The sequence below is a fragment of the Tyto alba genome, unplaced genomic scaffold (assembly GCF_018691265.1).
Source record: "Tyto alba isolate M040663 unplaced genomic scaffold, T.alba_DEE_v4.0 Super-Scaffold_24, whole genome shotgun sequence".
NCBI classification, from domain to species: domain Eukaryota; kingdom Metazoa; phylum Chordata; class Aves; order Strigiformes; family Tytonidae; genus Tyto; species Tyto alba.
The window spans coordinates 1-16,676 of NW_024881298.1; the positions used below are offsets into that span (position 1 = coordinate 1).

Consider the following 16,676-nt stretch of genomic DNA (forward strand, 5'->3'; position numbering starts at 1 on the left):
TTGGGGGTGAAGTTTCTAAGATGGAGGAGCCGTTGAGGCAGAAGGTTGCTGGGTTGGAGGGCGCGTGAGTTGGGGGGTGGGGGGCGGAGCTTGATTGGGGGGGAGGGCATATTTTGGGGGTGCCATGAAGCTGGGGTTCAATAGGGCAGGAGTAAATTGGGGGGGGCGGGGCTTCTTGTTCATTCCGGGTGATGGGGAGTTGGGGGGGGGAGGGGGGGCTTAGGGTGGGACGATGGTTTCGGGGTGGGGGGGGAGGTTTTTGGGGTGCCCCCCCGCCCCCCCGCGGTACCTGGCAGGAGTCGATGCGCTGGCTGCGCACCCCGGCGCAAAGCATGTTGGGAGTGATGCGCTGCGGGTAGGCGCGGCGGCAGACGGCGGCCGGGATGATGTCCACGTAGGCGCAGATCAGGTGGCGGGGCAGGGTCACTGCGGGGGGGGGGAGGGGTCAGGGAGGGGCGGGGCCACCCCCAGGGGCTGCTGGGATACTCCCGGCCCTACTCCTAGTTTACTCCTAGTTTACTCCTAGGTTACGCTTCATTTATTTATAGGTTATGCATTAGTTTCTTAGGGTATTTACATCATCAGCTACTCTTAGGTTCTTCGTTACTTACAGGTTATGTGTTGGTTACTGGTTGGTTACTCATAGGTTATGGGTTGGTTACTGGTAGGTTACTCACAGGTTACATGTTGGTTACTGGTAGGTTACTCACAGGCTATGCATTGGTTACTGGTCGGTTACTCGTAGGTTATGCGTTGGTTACTGGTCGGTTACTCATAGGTTACGCATTGGTTACTGGTCGGTTACTCATAGGCTACGCGTTGGTTACTGGTAGGTTACTCACAGGTTATGCATTGGTTACTGGTCGGTTACTCATAGGCTACGTGTTGGTTACTGGTCAGTTACTCATAGGTTACGCGTTGGATATTGGTAGGTTACACATAGGTTACGCGTTGGTTACTGGTTGGTTACTCATAGGTTACGCGTTGGTTACTGGTAGGTTACACACAGGTTACGCGTTGGTTACTGGTAGGTTACTCATAGGCTATGCGTTGGTTACTGGTCGGTTACTCATAGGTTACGCGTTGGTTACTGGTCAGTTACTCATAGGCTATGCGTTGGTTACTGGTCGGTTACTCATAGGTTACGTGTTGGTTACTGGTCAGTTACTCATAGGTTACGCGTTGGATATTGGTAGGTTACACATAGGTTACGCGTTGGTTACTGGTTGGTTACTCATAGGTTACGCGTTGGTTACAGCTTACTCCTAGGTAACTTACAGGTTATGCGTCAGTTACTCCTAGGTCGGTTGTTCGTTCTAGGTTAGGCACCAGTTACTCCTAAGCTGCCTGGAGGTTTTTCATTGGTTATTCATTATTTACAAATTCGTCGTAGGTTACTTGGTGGTTGCTTGTAGGTTGCTCCTCGGTTACTCAGGTACGCATGGGATACTCTTAGGTTACTCCCGCGAGGAGCCCGCTTTGCTTGTCTAAGGAGTGGCCCCAGGCTGGCTCCGGCGAGGCCGTGGCCCCCGCTCCCTCCCTTCGCTTACTCCGGGCTTTACTCCAGATTTACGCCGGCGACCAACAGCCTTCATGCCCATTCCTCCAGGTTTATTCCTGGGAGCCCCGACCCCCCCCCCCCCCCCCCCGTCCCTGATTTACTCCAGGGTTATTCCTGCAAGCAGCCAGCCCTGCCCCTCCCTACTGCCTTACTCCTGCCTTACGCTCGTGGGTAACAACCCCCCAACTCCGAGAGCCATTACTCCAGGGAGTAACCACCCTCCCCCGGGGGGCATTACACCAGGGGTCCTCACCCCCTGCGCACTCCTGGCTTACTACAACTTTAGTCTGGGTTTTCTAAGCCTCTGTGCTAGGTTTACTATGACCTTGCTCCAGGTTTACTACAATTTTACTCTGTGTTTACGATGAATTTCCCCCCCCCCCCCGTTTCACCACAGCTTCGCCGTAAATCGAGCCTGGCTCTGCCACAACTTCCCCACGGGCTCCCCGCAACTTTACCCTCAGCTTCCTCGGTGTTTACTACAACTCTACGATAGGTTTGCTACGACTTTACTACAGGTTCACTATGATTTTTACCCCAGGTTTCCCCACAGCTTCGCTGTGCCTTCAGCCTCACTCTGCCACGACTTTCCCAGGAGCAGTGGGTTTACTACGGGTTTACTACAGGTTTACTACAGGTTTACTACAGGTTTACTACAGGTTTACTACAGGTTCCTTCTATGTTTTCCCTCTGGTTTTCCCAGATTTTCCCTCTGGTTTTCCCAGATTTTCCCTCTGTTTTTCCCGGATTTTCCCTCTGTTTTTCCCAGATTTTCCCTCTGGTTTTCTCAGATTTTCCCTCTGTTTTTCCCAGATTTTCCCCTCTGGTTTTCCTGAATTTTCCCCTCTGTTTTTTCCCAGATTTTCCCTCTGTTTTTCCTGGATTTTCCCTCTGGTTTTCCCAGATTTTCCCCTCCGTTTTTCCCAGATTTTCCCTCTGTTTTTCCCGGATTTTCCCTCTGTTTTTCCCAGATTTTCCCTCTGTTTTTCCCGGATTTTCTCTCTGGTTTTCCCGGATTTTCCCTGTTTTTCCCTCTGGTTTTCCCAGATTTTCCCTCTGGTTTTCCCGGATTTTGCCTCTGTTTTTCCCAGATTTTCCCTCTGGTTTTCCCGGATTTTGCCTCTGTTTTTCCCAGATTTTCCCTCTGGTTTTCCCGGATTTTCCCTCTGTTTTTCCCAGATTTTCCCTCTGGTTTTCCTGGATTTTCCCCTCTGGTTTTCCCAGATTTTCCCTCTGTTTTTCCCGGATTTTCCCTCTGTTTTTCCTGGATTTTCCCCTCTGTTTTTCCCAGATTTTCCCTTTGTTTTTCCCGGATTTTCCCTCTGTTTTTCCCGGATTTTCCCCTCTGTTTTTCCTGGATTTTCCCCTCTGTTTTTTCCCAGATTTTCCCTCTGGTTTTCCCAGATTTTCCTTCTGTTTTTCCCGGATTTTCCCTCTGTTTTTCCCGGATTTTCCCCTCTGTTTTTCCCAGATTTTCCCTCTCTTTTTTTCCCTGATTTTCCCTCTGTTTTTCCCAGATTTTCCCTCTGTTTTTCCCGGATTTTCCCCTCTGTTTTTCCCGGATTTTCCCTCTGTTTTTCCCTGATTTTCCCTGTTTTTCCCAGATTTTTCCCTCTGTTTTTCCCAGATTTTTCCCTCTGTTTTTCCCGGATTTTCCCTCTGTTTTTCCCTGATTTTCCCTGTTTTTCCCGGATTTTCCCTCTGGTTTTCCCAGATTTTCCCTCTGGTTTTCCCGGATTTTCCCTGTTTTTCCCTCTGGTTTTCCCGGATTTTCCCTCTGTTTTTCCCGGATTTTCCCTCTGTTTTTCCCACATTTTCCCTCTGTTTTTCCCAGATTTTCCCTCTGTTTTTCCCGGATTTTCCCTCTGTTTTTCCCGGATTTTCCCTCTGTTTTTCCCGGATTTCCCCTCTATTTTTCCCACATTTTCCCTCTGTTTTCCCCACATTTTCCCTCTGGTTTTCCCGGACATTTTCCCTCCGGGTCTCCTCTCACCTTGGGGGGTGGTGATGGTGCCCCAGCCGGAGACCAGGCAGGTGGTGCCGGCGGGGGCGCAGGCGCGGGGCAGGGGGAGGGTCCGCACGGCGCGGCCGAGCGCCACGGGCCGGTCGAGCTTGAGCAGCAGGAGGTCGTTGTCGAGGGTCGTGGGGTTGAAGTTGGGGTGGGGGATGGCCACGGCCACCCGCCGGTCCTGCTCCGTCCCCTCCGCCTGCTGCAGGTCGTTCTCGCCCAGGCGAAGGCGCAGGCCTCTGCGTCCCCACGGAGGAGGGGGAGAAGGAAGTGGGGGGGGGGGACACACGGACGGACGGACACACGCACGGGGGGGACACGGACACGCGGATGGGGGGTGGGAGGTGGCGGGCAGGGGGGTGGGTTTGGGGACGCGGGGGGGGGACAGAGGTGGGGTGTGGGGACTTGAGGGGGGGGATGGGTGGGTTGGGGGGACACGGAGGGGGGGCAGGGGTGGGGACGGGGGTGGGTTGGGGACATGGGGGCATGGAGGGGGACGTGGGGGGGGACGTGGGACATGGAGGGGGACAGGCGTGGGTTGGGGACATGGGGGCACGGAGGGGGACGTGGGGGGGGACGTGGGACATGGGGGGGGACAGGCGTGGGTTGGGGACATGGGGGCACGGAGGGGGACATGGGGGGGGACATGGGGGGGGACAGGTGTGGGTTGGGGACATGGGGGCACAGAGGGGGACGTGTGTGGGGGGACATGGGGAGGACAGGGGTGGGTTGGGGACATGGGGACACGGAGGGGGACATGGGGGGGGACGGGGTGGGTTGGGGACATGGGGGGGACACTGGGAGACGGGGGGGGACAAAGAGGGGGCACGGGGGGGGACAAGGGTGGGGTGGGGACATTGGGAGACATGGGGGGGAGGGGGACATGGGGGGACACTGGGGGGGACATGGGGACACGGAGGGGGACATATGGGGGGACATTGGACATGGGGGGGGACAAGGGTGGGTTGGGGACATGGGGGGGGGGGGACATGGCAGGGAAAGCTGGGATGTGGGTGGACAGGGGACACGGAGGGATAGGGGTGGGGTGTGGGGGGGGACATGGGTGGGTTGGGGACACGTTGTGGGGGGGACAGATGTGGACAGGCCGGTGCAATGTGGGGGGACACGGGGGAAGGTGGGGGGACGGGGACAGCTCTGCACCCCACTGGTGTCCCCTCAGGACGTCGTGTCCCATCCCCCCCCCCGGCCGTGTCCCTCTGCTCATCCCTTGTCTCGTGTCCCTGTCCCCACATCTGTCCCTTGTCCCCCAACCGCGTCCCCACACCCATCCCCTGCCCCCCAACCGTGTCCCTGTCCCCACGCCACACCCCCCTGGTTGTGTCCCCACACCCATCCCGTGTCCCCCAACCACGTCCCCACACCCTTGTCCCCATGCCAGGTCCCCTGCGGATGTCCCCACACCTTTCCCTTGTCCCCCAGCCATGTCCCTGTCCCCTGACTGTGTCCCCACACCCATCCCTGGTCCCCCAACCGTGTCCCCATGTCCCTGTTCCCACACCATATCCCCTGAGGATGTCCCCACACCCGTCCCTTGTCCCCCCAACTGTGTCCCCAGGCCTCCACCATGTCCCTGTCCCCCAACCACGTCCCCACACCCTTGTCCCCACGCCACGTCCCCTGAGGATGTCCCCATGCCCTTTCCTTGTCCCCCAACTGTGTCCCCGTGTCCCTGTCCCCATGCCACGTCCCCTGAGGATGTCCCCACACCCTTCCCTTGTCCCCCAACCGTGTCCCCAGGCCTTCACCCTGTTCCTGTCCCCTGACCATGTCCCCACACTCTTCCCTGGTCCCCCAACCTTGTCCCCGTGTCCCTGTCCCCATGCCACGTCCCCTGGGGATGTCCCCACGCCCATCCCTTGACCCCCAACCACATCCCCACACCCTTGTCCCCCACGCCACATCCCCTGAGGATGTCCCCACACCCACCCGTGGTCCCCCAACTGTGTCCCCAGGCCTTCACCATGTCCCTGTCCCCTGACCGTGTCCCCACACCCATCCCTGGTCCCTCAACCCTGTCCCCGTGTCCCTGTCCCCATGCCACGCCCCCTGACAATGTCCCCACGCCCTTCTGTTGTCCCCCAACCCTGTCCCCATCCCCTCCTCTTGTCCCCCACCCATCTCCCTCTACTCACACGTCTCCCCTTTTCCTCATATCCCCATCCCCGGGGGGGGCTGCCCTGTCCCCAGGGGGGGTGTCCCCATCCCCGGGGAGGGGGGAGGTTTGTCCCCAAGGGGTGTCCCCACCTGCTGTTGCAGTGGGCGGCCGTGAGGACCCAGTTGTCCCGCAGGAGGATCCCGCCGCAGCGGATGGGGCTGTAGATGTAAACCTGCCAGGGCTGGGAGGCGGGGATGCAGGGGTACCCCCCGATGATCCGGTCGTCGTCCCTTGTCATCTGCCTGCCCGGCGGTGACGCGGGGACACAGAAGGTCTCCGAGCCCTCCCTGACCTCCTGCTGGCCCTGGGGACAGGGATCCCCAGGCGGGTCCTGGCTACGGGCTCCTCCTGCCAGGGGAGACGGGGGGGTGGGGTGTGTCACCAGATGTTCTCGCCCCGTGTTCCCTCCGTGGGGACATGGGCCACCAGAGCGGTCCCCTCCGTGGGGACATGGGCCACCAGATCTGTCCCTTCCACGGGGACATGGGCCACCAGAGCTGTCCCCTCTGTGGGGACATGGGCCACCAGAGCTGTCCCTTCCACAGGGACGTGAGCCACCAGAGCTGTCCCCTCCGTGGGGACATGGGCCACCAGATCTGTCCCTTCCACGGGGACATGGGCCACCAGAGCTGTCCCCTCCGTGGGGACATGGGCCACCAGAGCTGTCCCTTCCACAGGGTCGTGAGCCACCAGAGCTGTCCCCTCCGTGGGGACATGGGCCACCAGATCTGTCCCTTCCACAGGGACATGGGCCACCAGAGCTGTCCCCTCTGTGGGGACATGGGCCACCAGAGCTGTCCCCTCCCCACATTCCCTCCATGGGGACCTGGACATGGAGTGGGAGAAGGGTGGAGGGGACCCAGGGGGACATGGGGAGACACAGGGGGGACACGGAGGGACACGAGGGGGACATGGCGGGACATGGGGGGGACACGGGGCCCCACGTACCTGTCAGCAGCAGGAGAAGCAACGCGCTGGGCAGCAGCTCCATGGCCCTGAGGGGACGGGGGGGAGGGTCAGTGGGGACAGTGGCCCCGCCCAGCCCCTCCCGCCTGGCCCCACATCTCCCCCCCCCCCATCCTGTCCCCAGCCATCCCACCTCCCTCCTCCTTCCTCCCCCCCTCCCGACCCTCCTTTCTTCATCCTTTTCTCCTCCCAGCCTTCTTTTATCTTCCTGCCTCCCTCATCCCATCTCTCCTTCCCTCTTTCTTCCTCCTTCCTTCCTTCCCTCCATCCCTCCTTCCATCCTCCTTCCCTCCCTCTTTCCCTCTTCTTTCCACCCCTCTTTCTTTCCCCCTTCCCTCTCTTCTTCCATCTCTCCTTCCTTCTTCCTTCCTTCCTCCTTCCACCCTCTTTCCATCCCTCCTTCCACCTCTCCCTCTTTCCTCCTTCCATCTCATTCCATCTCCCCTTCCTCCCCTCTTTAAATTCCTTCCCTCCATCCTCCTTCCCTCCCTCTCTCCCTCTTCTTTCCACCCCTCTTTCTTTCCCCCTTCCCTCCCTCCTTCCACCTCTCCTTCCTCCCTTCTTCCTCCCCTCTTTCCATCCCTTTGTCCATCCCTCCTTCCTTCTCTCCCTCCTTCTATCCTCCTTCCTTCCTCTTCTCATCTCTCCTTCCCTCTTCCTTCCTCCTTCCACCCTCTTTCCTTCCCCCATTCCATCTCTCCCTTTCCTCCTTCTCTCCTCCTCCCCTCCCTCCCTCCATCTCTCCTTCCTCCCTTCTTCCTCCCCTCTTTCCATTCCTTCCTCCATCCCTCCTTCCATCCTCCTTCCTTCCCACTTTCACTCTCTCCTTCCTTCCTTCCCTCCCTCCTTCCACTCTCCTTCCTTTTTCCATCTCTCCTTCCTTCCCTCATTCCATCTCCCCTTCCATCCTCCTTCCTTCCTCTTTCCATCTCTCCTTCCCTCCCTCCTTCCATCTTTTCTTCCTTCCTCCTTCCATCTCTCCTGTTTCCCTCCTCCCCTCTCCTTCTCTCTCTCCTTCCTTCCCTCTTTCCTTCCCCCCTCCTTCCCCCCCCCATCCCATGTCCTCCCACCCACGTCACTTGCTCTTGTTGCGGGTTGTCGTGGGTCGTGGGAGTGCGGCAGCGGGTGCGTGGCACAGCCTGCGGGTGCCCACGGCAGCGGGTGGGTGGCCCAGGGTGGGGGCGGGTTTTTGTGACCGTTTGGGAGGGGCTGGGTCACCCTGTCCCGCCCCTGGGGACGCCCTGGGGGGGGGGGAAGGAGGGGCCGGGAGAGGAGGGGGAGTCCCCCTCGTGTCACCCCAGTTTCTCCCAAGGGACCCCCACATCACCCCAGTTTCTCCCAAGGGACCCAGGTGTCCCCCTATATCATCCCAATTACTCCCGATGGAGCCCCATGTCACCCCAGTTACTTCCAGGTGTCCCCAAGGGTCCCCCCACATCATCCCAGTTGCTCCCAGGGGACCCCCAAATCAGCCTAGTTGCTCCCAAGGGACATTCATGTCACCCCAGTTACTCCCAGGGGACCCAGGTGTCATCCCACCCCCCCCCACATCATCCCAGTTGCTCCCAGGGGACCCCCAAATCACCCTAGTTGCTCCCAAGGGACATTCATGTCACCCCAGTTACTCCCAGGGGACCCAGGTGTGTGTCCCCCCCATCATCCCAGTTGCTCCCAAGGGACCCCCCAATCACCCCAGTTACTCCCAGGGGACCCAGGAGTCCAGGTCATCTCCCTCCACTACCCGCCCCCCGTTGCTCCCAATACACCCCAGCTGCCTTCGAGAGCTTCTCCCCAGTTAGACTGGATGGGGTGGGGAGATTTTTTTTTTTTTTGGGGGGGGGGGGGGGGGAGGCGGGAGGGGAAGGAGGCGATTCCCGGACGCCCGGGTCCCCTGCCAGCACCCCGGGGTGGAGCGGAGCGTTTGTGGGTGCCGGGACGCCGGGGTCCCCTCCCAGTGCGGTTTTGGCAGAGCTCAGCCCCGGCCCCGTCACGTGGCCGCCGCGGCCTCCCGGGCCTCAGTTTCCCCTCCGGCCTCGTTATCTGCCCTAATTACCCCCTAACGCGGCCAGGGCGGGGGTGGGGCGACGATTCGCCCCGTGATTCACCACCCTCTCCCCTCCCCCCCCTCCTCCGCTGACTCAATGGCTTCGGAGGGGAGCGAAAGCCCAGTTCCCGCCAGTACGGTACTGGGAGGCACGGAGGTCTCGCTGTGGGTAGCCCCCCTCCCCCAGTTTGGCCCACTTTATACCTTCCGTTTCCTTACTTCTGCCCATTTGGCCCAGTTTTGCCCACTTTGGGCCACTTCGGCCCCGTCCGGCTCACTTTTGCCTGATTTTGGCTCACTTTGGCCTCATTCTGCCCGCTTTTGCCTCATTCTGCGCGCTTTTGCCTCATTCTGTCCGCTTTTGCCTGGCTTTCCCAGTTCTGATCCGTTTGACCTACTTAGGCCCAGTATCACTCACTTTGACCTGATTTTAGCTCACTTCTGCCCGATTTTGCCCACTTTTGCCTGATTTTGGCTCGCATCTGCCTCATTTTGCCCACTCTTACTTGATTTTGCCCACTTCTGCCCAATTTTACCCACCTTCACCTGTTTTTGTCTCACTTCTGTGTGGTTTTACCCACTTCTGCCTGGTTTTACCCACTTTTGCCTGATTTTGGCTCACATCTGCCTCATTTTGCCCACTTTTACCTGGTTTTGCCCATTCCTGTTCAATTTGACCCACTTAGGCCCAATATCCCCCACTTCTGCCCAATTTTACCCACTTTCACTCATTTTTGTCTCACTTTTACATGGTTTTGCCCATTTTTGCTCAATTTTGGCTCACTTCTGCCTAGTTTTGCCCACTATTTCCTGATTTTGGCTCACATCTGCCTCATTTTGTCCACTTTTACTGGCTTTTGCCCAGTCCTGCTCAATTTGACCCTCTTAGGCCCAGTGTCCCCCACACCTGCCTGGTTTTGGCTCAATTCTGCCTAATTTTGTCTATTTCTGCCTGATTTTACCCACTTTTGCCAATTTTTGCCTCACTTCTACGTGGTTTTGCCCACTTCCACCTGGTTTTGGCTCAATTCTTCCTGATTTTGCCCACTTTTTACTGATTTTGCCCAGGCCTGCTCAATTTGACCCACTTAGGCCCAATATCCCCCAATTCTGCCTGATTTTGGCTCAATTCTGCCTGGTTTTGCCCACTTCTGCCCAATTTTACCCACTTTCCCCCATTTTTGTCTCACTTCTACATGTTTTTGCCCATTTTTGCTCAATTTTGGCTCACTTCTGCCCAGTTTTGCCCACTTTTGCCCAGTCTTGCTCAATTTGACCCACTCAGGCCCAATATCCCCACTTCTGCCTGGTTTTACCCACTTTTGCCCATTTTTGTCTCACTTCCACATGGTTTTGCCTATTTCTGCCTGATTTTGCCTCAATTCTGCCTGATTTTGCCCACTTTTACCTGATTTTACCTGATCTTGCCCACTTTTCCATGCTTTTGCCCATTTTTTCCCTGATTTTATTAATTTCTCCCTGATTTTGCCCATTGTCCCCTGATTTTATCTGTTTTTTTCATGATTTTGCCCATTTTTTCCCCGATTTTGCCTGTTTTTTCCCTGCTTTTGTCCATTTTTCCCTGCTTTGGCCCAGTTCTGCTCCCTTTGCCCCCAGGTGCCCCGCAGGAGCTCAGAGATGCCCTGGAGATGCGGGGGAAGGGCGGTTTATTGGGGGCGATCAACCGTCAGTGGTGGGATCTGGGCTGGGATTGGTCCATCCGTGGTGGGATCTGGGCTGGGATTGGTCCATCCGTGGTGGGATCTGGGCTGGGATTGACCCATCCGTGGTGGGATCTGGGGTGGGACCAACCATCTGTGGTGGGATTGGTCCATCCATGGTGGGATCTGGGGTAGGATTGGTCCATCCATGGTGGGATCTGGGCTGGGATTGGTCCATCCGTGGTGGGATCTGGGCTGGGATTGGTTCATCCGTGGTGGGATCTGGGCTGGGATTGGTCCATCCGTGGTGGGATTGGTCCATCCATGGTGGGATCTGGGGTAGGATTGGTCCATCCGTGGTGGTGGGATCTGGGCTGGGATTGGTCCATCCATGGTGGGATCTCTGGTGGGATCTATCCATCCGTGGTAGGATCTCGGGTGGGATCGGTCCATCCTTGGTGGCATCTGGAATGGGACCAACCATCTGTGATGGGATCTGGGGTGGCATCAGTCCATCCGTGGTGGGATTGGTCCATCCATGGTGGGATTTGGGGTGGGATCAACCAGATGTGGTGGGATCTCTGGTGGGCTCAGTGTGTCCATGATGGGATCTTTGGTGGGATCTATCCATCCGTGGTGGGACCTGTGGTGGGATCCATCCATCCGTGGTGGGATTTGGCTGGGATCCGTCCATCCATGGTGGGATCTCTGGTGGGATCCATCCATCCATGGTGGGATCGGTCCATCCGTGGTGGGATTTGGGTGGGATCCATCCATCTGTGGTGGGATCTCTGGTGGGACTGGCCCCGTCAGCTGGTGGCCGGCTTCCGGTGGCCTCGGGTCATCCACGTTGGGCTCCCCGGTGGGTGGGCGTGTCCACGGGGGTGTCAATCCAACAATCATGGGCCCCGCCCGGTTCGTGGTGGGGTCAGGTCATCTGTGGTGGGGTCACAGGGGGCGTCCATAAGGGGGGGTCAAGAGGTCCATGGTGGGGTTGGTGGGTCTGTGGTGGGGTTGGTGGGTCTGGGGGGTGGTTCAGGAGATCCATGGTGGGGTTGAGAGGTCCGTGTTGGAGTCGGGAGGTCCATGATGGGGTTGGTGGGTCTGAGGGGGGTGTTCAGGAGGTCCATGGTGGGGTTGGTGGGTCTGTGGTGGGGTTGGTGGGTTCATGGTGGGGTTGGGAGGTCCACGATGGGGTTGGTGGGTCTGAGGGGGGGGTTCAGGAGGTCCACGGTGGGGTTGGTGGGTCCATGGTGGGGTTGGTGGGTCTGGGGAGGAGTTGGTGGGTCCATGGTTGGGTTGGGAGGTCTACAGTGGGGTTGGTGGGTCTGGGTGGGGTTTAGAAGGTCCATGGTGGGGTTGGTGGGTCCATGGTGGGGTTGGGAGGTCTACAGTGGGGTTGGTGGGTCTGGGCAGGGTTTAGAAGGTCCATGGTGGTGTTGGTGGGTCCATGGTGGGGTTGGTGGGTCCATGGTGGGGTTGGGAGGTCTACAGTGGGGTTGGTGGGTCTGGGCAGGGTTTAGAAGGTCCATGGTGGTGTTGGTGGGTCCATGGTGGGGTTGGTGGGTCCATGGTGGGGTTGGGAGGTCCACGGTGGGGTTGGTGGGTCTGGGGGGGGTTGGAAGGTCCATGGTGGGACGAGGAGACCTCAGCCCTCCCCTATGGTCTCCTGGATCCAGGACAGGTAGTTGTAGACCTGGCTGTAGACCCCGGGCTTCCCCGCCTGCCCACATGGGTGGTCGCCCCAGGAGACGATGCCTTGCAGGACCCCGTCACAGATGAGGGGACCCCCCGAGTCACCCTGGGGACAAAAGGGACCATGGGAGGACCTCGGTGACACTCCCTGGCCTGGGAGGACACCAGGGTGGTGGCTGTGGTCGTGTCTTGAAGCGCAAGGGAGAAGGGGACCCCAACGGGACGTGGTTACGGGTGGCGGCCACGGGGACGGAGCCACAACTTGAGGGGACGGGGGTGGGGTGGGGAGACACACGTGGGGGTGGGGACGTGTCCCCACATCAAAGCTCAAGGAACACGGTGGGGGAGCAGAGGGAGGTGGCTGTGGGGCATGTGGGCGAGGTGGGACTTGGGGATGTGGTGAGGGGACATGGGGACAAGGTGAAGGGACACAGGGACAAGGTGGGACTTGGGAACGGGGTGATGGGACACGGGGACGTGGTGAGACATGGGGACAGGGTGGTGGGACATGGGGACGAGGTGGTGGGACATGGGGACAAGACGGTGGCACGTTGGGACAAGGTGGGACTTGGGGATGTGGTGAGGGGACATGGGAACAAGGTGAAGGGACACGGGGACAAGTTGGGACATGGGGATGAGGTGGGACATGGGGATGAGGTGAGGGGACATGGGGACGAGGTGGGACGTGGGGACAAGGTAGGACATGGGGATGAGGTGGGACGTGGGGACGAGATGGGACGTGGGGACAAGGTGAGGGGACATGGGGACGAGGTGGGACGTGGGGACAAGGTAGGACATGGGGATGAGGTGGGACGTGGGGACGAGATGGGACGTGGGGACAAGGTGAGGGGACATGGGGACGAGGTGGGACATGGGGATGAGGTGAGGGGACATGGGGACGAGGTGGGATGTGGGGACAAGGTAGGGCACGGGGATGAGGTGGGACGTGGGGACGAGATGAGACGTGGGGACAAGGTGAGGGGACATGGGGACAAGGGTGTGGGACAGGGGGGGCGCAGGGGATACCTGGCAGGAGTCCTTGCCCCCCCCAGCCACGCCCGCACACAGCATGTCCTCGGTGACCTTGCTGCCGTAGGCCGAGCGGCACTCGCTGTCCCCCACCACAGTGACGTTCACGCACTGGGGGGTGTCGGGGAAGGACTCTGGGAGGGGCGGGACACGTGTCCAAGGTGGGTCCATTTGTCTCTTGGAGATGGCACCACCCAACCCAACAGATGTGGGCGTGACCATCTCGTGGTCACTTTTGTCCCTTCTCCATGGAGATGCCACCACCCAACCCAACTCACGGCGGGTTGAACTTCTCAGGGTCTCTTGGGCCTGTTCCCCACAGAGGTGCCACCACTCAACCCAACCCAACCCAACCCAACCCAACCCAACCCAACCCAGCCCAACCCAACCCAACCCAACCCAAGTTGAGTTGACCTCATGGTCCCTTGGGCCTGTTCTCCATGGGGATGCCACCACCCAACCCAACACACATAGATGTGACCATCTTGTGGTCACCATTGTCCCATTCCCACAGAGGTGCCACCACCCAACCCAACCCAACCCACACTGAATTGACCTTCTCATGGTCTCTTGGGCCTGTTCCCCACAGAGGTGCCACCACCCAACCCAGCACACATTGATGTGACCATCTCGTGGTCACCTTTGTCCCTTTTCCATGGAGATGACACCACTCAACCCAACCCAACCCAACACAAGCCACGTTGAGTTGACCCCATGGTCCCTTGGACCTGTTCTCCATGGAGATGCCACCACCCAACCCAACCCACGTTGAGTTGATCTTCTCATGGTCCCTTGGGCCTGTTTCCCCATCGAGATGCCACCACTCAACCCAACACAACCCACATTGAGTTGACCTTGTGGTCACCTGGGTCCCTTTCTCATGGAGATGCCACCACCCAACCCAACCCAAGCCACATTGAGTTGACCTCATGGTCCCTTGGGCCTGTTCTCCATGGGGATGCCACCACCCAACCCAACACACATAGATGTGACCATCTTGTGGTCACCTTTGTCCCATTCCCACAGAGGTGCCACCACCCAACCCAACCCAACCCACACTGAATTGACCTTCTCATGGTCTCTTGGGCCTGTTCCCCACAGAGATGCCACCACCCAACCCATGTTGAGTTGAACTTCTCATGGTCCCTTGGGCCCCTTCCCCATGGAGATGACACCACTCAACCCAACCCAACTCAATCCAACCCACATTGAGTTGACCTTCTTGTGGTCACCTGGATCCCTTTCTCATGGAGATGCCACCACCCAACCCAACCCACTTTGAGTTGAACTTCTCATGGTCTCTTGGGCTTGTTCCCCATGGAGATGCCACCACCCCTCCCCGTGTGTGTCATCCCCCCCCATACCGTGGGGGCTGGTGGTGGTGCCCCACCCCATGACGGTGCAGGTGGCCCCTGTGGCCGGGGGGCTCCTGGGCAGGCCCAGGGGTTGGACGTAGCGGGTGGGGATGAAGGGGGGTTCCACGCGCAGCAGCATCAGGTCGTGGGCGTAGGTGGTGGCCCCGGGGACGGTGACATAGCCCGGGTGGACCACGGTGGCCACGGCCATGGCGAACTGCTCGTGTCCCGTGGGGTTGGCCAGGCTGTGCAGCCCCGCCCGCACCTGGATGTGGCTGGGGGGGACAGGGGACAGGGCAGGGGGACACACACACATGGTCATGGGGGGGTGTGGTTGTGGGGGGACACGGTCATGGGGGGACACGGTCATGGGGGGACACATGATGGGGGGACATGGTCATGGGGGACATGGTCATGGGGGACACATGATGGGGGGACATGGTCATGGGGGAACACATGATGGGGGGACATGGTCATGGGGGGACACATGATGGGTGGACACGGTCATGGGTGACATGGTCATGGGGCACACAGGGGGACACAGCTGAAGGGGGACACGTGACAGGGGACACGGTTGTGGGGGACACGTGACAGGGGGACACGTGACGAGGAGTCACAGGGGGACACGTGATGGCCGGGGCACAATTATGGGGGGGCACATGACAGGGGGGGACACTTGATGGAGGGGGACACATGACGGGGGGAGAGGTCACGGTCACGGGGACGTGAGGGACATGACCGTGGGGGGGGATGGGACATGGGTCACAATGACCCAGTTCCTCCCAGTTCCTCCCGGTGCTTCCTGGAACCTTTCCCAGCGCTCCCAGTGCCTCCCAGCCACACGTGGCCCTGGGTGACCCTGAGCACCCACTGGGGGCTGAGCTGGGCTCCCAGCGCCCCCAGTCCCATTCCCAGTGCCTCCCTGTGCGCCCACCTCCCCTCCAATAGCCCTAGTCCCCCCCCCAGTGCCCCCAGTGCCCCCTGCCCCGTGCCTCCCAGTGCCCCCCCAGTGCCTCCCAGTGCCCCCCCCCCCCAGCGCTCCCAGTCCCATTCCCAGTGCCTCCCAGTGCACACAGCTCCCCTCCAACAGCCCTCGTTCCGCTCCCAGTGCCCCCCGCCCAGTGCCTCCCAGTGCCCCCCGCCCAGTGCCTCCCAGTGCCCCCCACCCAGTGCCTCCCAGTGCCCCCCCGCCAGTGCCCCCCAGTGCCCCCCCGCCAGTGCCTCCCAGTGCCCCCCCCCAGTGCCTCCCAGTGCCCCCCCGCCAGTGCTTCCCAGTGCCCCCCCCCAGTGCCTCCCAGTGCCCCCCCCCCAGTGCCTCCCAGTGCCCCCCGCCCAGTGCCTCCCAGTGCCCCCCCCCAGTGCCTCCCAGTCCCATTCTCAGCGCCCCCCCATTTCCCTCCCATTGCTTCCAGCCCCACTCCCAGTGCCCCCACCTCCCCTCCCATGCCCCCACCTCCCCTCCCGTGCCCCCACCTCCCCTCCCAGTGCCCCCACCTCCCCTCCCAGTGCCCCCACCTCCCCTCCCAGTGCTCCCAGTCCCATTCCCAGTGCCTCCGAGTGCGCCCAGCTCCCCTCCAGTAGCCCTAGTCCCCCCCCCAGTGCCTCCCAGTGCCCCCCCCAGTGGTCCCAGTCCCCTTCTCAGCCCCCCCCCCCATTTCCCTCCCATTGATTCCAGCCCCACACCCAGTGCTTCCACCTCCCCTCCCAGTGCCTCCCAGTTCTGCCCCCCCCCCCCCCCCCCTCCCCACACCTGGTCTGGCAGTGCGCAGCCGTGAGCACCCACTGGGTGCTGAGCAGGGCCCCCCCGCACTGGTGCTGGTCGAAGTGGAAGAGCAGGACGAGGCCAGGGTGCCCCCCCTGGGGACACTCGCTGCCCCCCACGATCCGCTCGCCCCACGGCCACCCTGGGAGCAGGGGTGGGTTATGTCAGAGGGGGCTGTTGGGGGGGCTACTGGGACCCCTTGGGGACCCCCCCAGACCCTTTCCCCTCCCCCCACCCCCGGCACAACCCTCCCCCCCGCCCCCAGAACCCCCATCCACCCTCTTGGCAATCCCCCCAGACTCCCTTTTTCCCACCCTGACCACCCCCCGGGACTTTGGGGACCCCCCCGAACCCCTTTCCCCCCCTTTTCCCCTGCCAGGACCCCTCCACACTTTGCGGACACCCCCAAATCCCCCCCC

At 60.3% G+C, this 16,676-nt stretch overlaps 2 protein-coding genes across 2 annotated transcripts; both read right to left on the reverse strand.

The window, feature by feature from the left end:
• Window positions 1-231: 231 nt before the first annotated feature.
• On the reverse strand, window positions 232-6,736 carry LOC122153853 (kallikrein-14-like; the record flags this gene model as incomplete). Its single annotated transcript, XM_042797234.1, has 4 exons — window positions 6,694-6,736; window positions 5,835-6,093; window positions 3,555-3,808; window positions 232-426 (listed from the first exon to the last, which is right to left on the reverse strand). Coding segments are annotated over exons 1-4 (751 nt in total), but the record flags the coding sequence as incomplete, so codon positions are not given.
• Window positions 6,737-12,064: 5,328 nt separating this feature from the next.
• On the reverse strand, window positions 12,065-14,706 carry LOC122153826 (kallikrein-13-like). The gene is made up of 3 exons (XM_042797181.1): window positions 14,505-14,706; window positions 13,138-13,274; window positions 12,065-12,217 (listed from the first exon to the last, which is right to left on the reverse strand). The coding sequence occupies exons 1-3, from the start codon at window positions 14,704-14,706 to the stop codon at window positions 12,065-12,067; spliced, it is 492 nt and encodes a 163-aa protein (XP_042653115.1).
• Window positions 14,707-16,676: the final 1,970 nt, after the last annotated feature.